This window comes from Alexandromys fortis, unplaced genomic scaffold, assembly GCF_014885135.2.
Source record: "Alexandromys fortis isolate MF-2015 unplaced genomic scaffold, M_Fortis_MF-2015_v1.1 scaffold_146, whole genome shotgun sequence".
In the NCBI taxonomy this organism is placed as follows: domain Eukaryota; kingdom Metazoa; phylum Chordata; class Mammalia; order Rodentia; family Cricetidae; genus Alexandromys; species Alexandromys fortis.
Window position 1 is genome coordinate 4,319,720 of NW_026068042.1, and position 5,989 is coordinate 4,325,708.

Genomic DNA, 5,989 nt, shown 5'->3' on the forward strand with positions numbered 1-5,989 from the left:
CCTCCCTCCCTCCCTATTCTTCTTCCTTCCTATCTCCTTCCCCTCCTTCTTTTCTTCTTTCCATGACCACCAACAATCCTGGTCACTTGCTAGGCCTAACTAGCACACACTAGACAGTTCCTAACGAGATGATGAGTATGGAATATTTTCGAAATATTGAGTCTGGGTTCAATGGCTCACTCTTTCAATCCGGGCAGTTAGGAGGCAGAGGTAAGCAGATCCCTATGAGTTTGAGGCCTGTCTTGTCTATTTAGAGTGTTCCAGGTCAGTCATGGCTCCATAGTGAGATCTTGTCTCAAAAGAGAGTTAAGGCCTAAAATATACCCAAAGCTTTAATACTATTGATGAAAAGTAATTGGTGCCAGGCATGGTGCCAGCCTCAGGAGGCTGAGGCAGGAGGGTGGAGAGTTAGGGGCTGTTCCAGACTGTCTCAAGGAGCCCAGTGGGAAAGACTGGGTAAATAGAAAGGGGAAAGCCTGGCCTGCTGTAGTGTCTGGGAGGAGGAGAGCCAGAACAAAAGCCAAGCCCTGGAGCGTGGACAAGATAAAGAGCATGTTCCGGAGACCAGAGGCATTAGAGGCTGAGTGTCCAACCACGGGCTCACCCTGCCCAGGCCTCTGTGTCTGACTTTCTCATCTGTTACACACGAATACTAACAATGGCAGAGCCTCTCCCAACCAGCTCAGAACAGGGAACGGACACTACTTAGACTCAAAGGAGCACTGCAGGAAGGCCAGCAGTACCGACCCTGAGAGCTCTGTCATCTCTGACAGCCTGACTCCGACCTTTGCTCAGTGTACTATACACTGCCTCATGTGGTTGATCATCTGTGATGAGGACAAAGGACAGGGTCACCCTTGGTATGTTCCAAGACATTACCCAATGTCAAAGCACAGCAGGCTCTCTCTATAGACACCTGGCTATTGTAAAATTACCCCGACCCAACAGTACCATAGGCTTGGGTTCTTTGTGGTCTACTAAGCAGGGAGCCACCTCCCAATGGCGAAAGCAGAGAGTGGGCTGAATGACAGGTTGACTTACCAGGGGACCACTGTGGGGACAGTCCTGGCTTGCAATTAATGATGTCAGAGAAAAGTTATTGCTCCTGGCCAGGAAGAGTCAGGAATCAGTTTAAAACAACACAACAAAACACAACAATAACACCAACAACAGCCCTGCTATTTTAATTCTAGTAGAAACCAAATAAATACCTTCTTATAACCAAGTCTACCTTTAAAAGACAAAAACCAGGGCCAGGCCTTTAATCCCAGTGCTTTGGAGACAGAGGTATGCAGATTTTGTAAAGTTAAGGCCAGCCATGGTTACATGGAGTGGCATTGTCCAAAATAAATAAATAAAATAAAATAAAAAAAGAAAGGAAGGAAAAAAAATAAAAAAAAAAGAAAGGAAGGAAGGAAAGAATTAAAAAACAAAACAATGTAAGCCTTCCACCTGATTGCTGCCACCATGGACACTAGGCACGTGCAGCCCATCAAGCTGGCTAGGGTAACCAAAGAGCTGGGCAGGACCGGTTCGCAGGGACACTGCATGCAGGTACGTGTGGAATTTATGGATGACATCACTCTGTCACCCACAACGTCAATGGTACCATTCGAGAGGGAGATGTGCTCACCCCATTGGAGTCAGAAAGGGAGGCTCAGAGGTTGCGCTGACCTTCCTGCTGGGTCCTGAGTATCCACCGCTTGGCCCACGATGACCTGCAACTATTAAATAAAACATTTGTATTGTTTTTTTTAATGTAAAATTAAGAAAAATGATTCTAAAGATCTTCTCAAATGAGGAAAAAGAGGTAATGAAAATAAGACTAGGAAAACTTTTAAGTAGGAAAAAATTGTTGTAAAAAACCAGTCCAAGAAGTGTTAGAAACAGTAGATTAACTGGAAGTGTAGTAGAATTTCTATGTAAACTGTCACTTCCTTAACAAAAATTCAGCATTAACTACAGATGGCTAGAAAATCACAATAAAGTTTATTGACCGACAAACTTGTTTGCACGGAAGCCTCACCCCAGCCCTTGCCATTCATATCTCTAGAGTCTGACATGTTCAGGTGGAAGTTCCATCTCAGTCTGGTGGTGCAGGAACTTTGCAAAACTCTCAACTGAAATCAACACAGAACTGACAGAAAAAGGGGAATTTTAAGATCAAGTGCATCTCAAGGGAGGAGCTTCAGGAAAATGGATCCCAGAGCACCTAGTTCTTTCCCGGTGGCATCCCTGCTCTGGGTGGCTGCAAATTCAAATTCCCAGTCTCTGCTGTACCTGGGGAGTGGTGGGTTTGGAGCAAGACCCAGGAGGTTTCCATGGGACTTGGGTTGGCTGTGTTCAGGGTCCCTGAAGGGCTCTAACATGGCGGATACATCTCAGCTTGCTACAGGAGGAACATCAGAGGATCCGGAGCAAAGCTGGGGAAGGGGAAGTCTAAGAGAAGCCCCATTCAAGGCATATCTGTGGAGCAGCAAGATGGTGAGTTCTCATCAGACAAGGCCTGTGGGTGGCCTGCAGAAAGGTGGCCAAGGGAGTAAGGGTACCTTGAGGTGGAAGGACACCAAAGCCCCTGGGGATGGACAGTTTAAACACAGTAGAATGAGCAGTCACTTATCCTGGGACATAAAAATACCCCAGTGCTATGTGTGCCTAACAAGACAGAGACTGCCAGAACCTTCTCGGCCTCCATGGTTTTTGTGCATTAGTGACAGAATTCTTAAATGTTGGACTACATGGGAATCACTCAAGACTGTTTTAGAACTTGTTCAACATGCCAAGTCTTGGGCCTTACTCCCAGACAGGGTGTACTCCAGAACCTTCATATTTAACAATCTCTCTCAGAGATGGGAACCAGGACAGCCCTGCTCTGTGGTGACTGGGAAGAGGTGATAGCAAGAGAGCATTCCGCTCCTCCCACAGCTCCCCCTCAGTAGTTTTGGGAATGCAGAACAATTCTTATCTGTCAATTACTGGTTCATAAAATGGAGATAATAAAAGCCCCTAAGTACCCCCTCTGTGCCAGGCACTTCACCTGCCTCTGCCTCATGATCACCCTCCAAGGTATGCACTGCTTTCTTTTGCCCAAGAGGAAAAGAGAAGCTAAGTGGCCCACATAGACAGATTTGCATAGCTAGCGACTGACCAAGTCAAGCCCTACCTTGGGTGGGTTTCTATCCACTGTCTTAGCAAAGCTGGATGCCCCCTGAGAACACTGGGACAGGCAGTAGGTGCCCAGCAAAGTGCTGGCAGGCAAAAATGTGAGCGCCAAGTGACAGTGGAGGGCAGCCCTGTCCCTGTGCAGCCAAATGTACTCCCCAAGCATTTGCCTTTGCCCGCCACCTCTCACCGGACACCACAGGAAATGACCCAAGAATCCAAGTTCTTAGACTGAAGTATCAAGTGTCAGAGTTGGGCAGTTTCTGTCTTCGTAGATGAAGATTTCCTTGCTGGAGCAGGTGGAGGTTGGGGCACAGATGGAAAAAGGGATCGCCAAGAACAAAGCGAAGCCTTTTGGCTTCCCATCACAACAGGACCTCAACTTGGGATAATTATATCCCAAATGAGGATCCAGGGAGATCTATGGAGTCCCCTTCTGCTCCTCATTCGTCAATGTTCTAACACCAGGAAGCTGTTGCTACTGGCATCCTTTCCTCCCTGGTACAATAGGGACAATAGTACCCTATATGGTATCTGGGAGCCTTGCAAAGTTGTCCATGTAAGGGGTTTTAGCCATGTGCTGGGAACACAGGTACTCCTGGGTAGTTGGTGGGAAAATCGACCCTATATTCACCAACATTCAGGTGGTGGTGGGTACTACCTTTCTCCCAAAGACTGGCTTCCTGTGCAGCTCGTGGAAGGTTCTAACAGGTGTTCTGGCCGAGTGGAGGTGTATTTTGAAGGCGTGTGGGGCACAGTGTGCGACGATCTGTGGGAAGAGAAGGAGGCACAGGTGGTGTGCCAGCAGCTGGGCTGCGGGGTCGCCGTGCCCATCCTGGGAGAGGCCCCCTTCGGCCAGGGCTCTGGCCCCGTTCTTCTGGATGATGTGCAGTGCTCTGGGACTGAGGTCTCCCTGGGCCAGTGTTCTCACGCTGGCTGGTTCATCCACAACTGTGGGCACGAGGAAGACGTTGGTGTCGTCTGCTCCGGTAAATCACTTCCCATCTTCCCCAAGACTTGATTTTTTTTCACTTTAGCCAATCATTCTCCTTTCTCCCCGACCCAAAGGAAATGCTTGTAACATATTGTCTTGTGGGATCAAAAGTCTTGTCTGCTCATGGTCCCAGGCGCCTTCCAGAATGACACTTGTGTGGAGCCTCTCCTTCATGGGGTTTGAGAAGTAGCTGAATGTGGACCTCTTATTCTACCTGAGTCCTCTGGCATCCCCTTAGGTGGCACTAGAGTGACAGACTGGAAATGGAAACTCTCAGGCCAGCTGCAAGGTTATGTGATTTGTGGGTCCTAACGTGAGAGCTATGAGCAGTTTCTAAATAGGGACAGCAGAGCAGCTGCTAAGGGTAGGCCCCCTCTAATTATGAGCCCTGTGGAATTGCGGGGAGGCACCCCAAGGTGACCCTCTACTGGTCCTCTCCCCACACTCATCTCTCTGTGCTTGGTGTGACACTGCCTATCTTTGAGCCTTTTCCTAACTAAATGGGAGCGATCACTGGGATGGTAATCATGGTGACCCTGTGTCCTGCCCTATATCCTGAGAGCCAGACTGTCAATAACATGGTCTCTAAAATTCTGCTTTTGGGGGAATCAAGCTCCCAGTGACAGAGTAGTTCTGGCCCTGGCGAAGCAGCTGTGGATGCTAGAACAAGGTGTAGAGTTGGGTGGAAGAGAGAAGAAAGCCCCCCCCCACACACACACACTCACCAGTTGCTAACTGGTGAACCAGAGACTCCTCTCCAAGTTTCCTCTGCTCACATTTCAAGGTTCAGCCTTCTAGGAAGCAGGAACTAAGGCTTCATCCCCTGGCCAAGAGCTAAGTACCTCACAAGCCTTTTCTCTGGAAGACTTGGGAGGTCTAACAGGGAACAAAACGTCTCTGACTCCATGGGATGGGCTAATGGCCTCCTTGCACGTGCCCACTGCCACTAGAGAGCAGAATGTCTCATTCTCTGTGACTGTTGATGTCATGAGCTCTGTCATAGCCAGGGTCTTTCCCACTGCAGGAAGTATAGAGGAGTTCTGGTCCATGAAACTGCCATTCCTAAGGTAGCTCTCCAGCCTGCAGGAGAAAGTTCCTCTGATTATCCTTATTCTGAAACCTCCTTTAAGGTTGAACTGGGGCACCCGCTTCTAAGAGCATTTCCAGCGAGCCCACAGTCCTGCCACTATGGGGCAGAATTCACGCTGGCCTCGTGTGGGTGCTCTGAGCAGCCTGGGTGGTCAGAAGGAGGACTTGGCTGCTCTCCTAGGCTATACATTCTTGGACCAGGTACCCTGAGAGGGAAGGGCTGAAAGCAGTCTAGCTAGCAAATTAGCATAAGTATAAACCTTGCTTTGGGGGACTTAAAAGCCCTTCTCAAGTATATCCTTTTGTGGTGGTTCCCAGCTGGAGTTGATTTTGTGCCCTAAGAAGCAAATTTAATTATCACATGGGACGGGGGGGGGGGGGGGGGGGGGGGGGGGGGGAGAATGCCTCTGGTATCTGCGGTAGCTTCCAGGGACGCTGTTAAACCTCATACAAGGCACAGGATGACTCTCCACTACAAACTCTTCCAGGACCAGCTGACAATAGCACAGAAGCTTTAGAATCGAGCAGGTGCAGGTGGAGATATTGACGTCAGCAACTAATCATAAATTAATAATGCATTGACAGTTGATTGATTAATAGTTACTTTCATAGTGGCAGGAAATTGTCTGCAACTCCTTATCTAAGTGTCAGCTTGGACCCAGCACTTTCCAATAATTTCATCTGATTCTCTCTCTCTCTCTCTCTCTCTCTCTCTCTCTCTCTCTCTCTCTCTCTCTCTCTCTC

At 48.6% G+C, this 5,989-nt stretch overlaps 1 protein-coding gene and 1 pseudogene across 1 annotated transcript in view; both read left to right on the forward strand.

The window, feature by feature from the left end:
* LOC126515918 (putative DMBT1-like protein) overlaps positions 1-5,989 on the forward strand; it is a 59,227-nt gene that overhangs the window by 6,727 nt on the left and 46,511 nt on the right. The window contains exon 2 of the mRNA XM_050165956.1: positions 2,386-2,484. Coding sequence (XP_050021913.1) covers positions 2,386-2,484 — 99 coding nt within the window. The remainder of the gene's footprint in view (positions 1-2,385; positions 2,485-5,989) is intronic.
* LOC126515954 (40S ribosomal protein S28-like) lies at positions 1,468-1,673 on the forward strand (annotated as a pseudogene).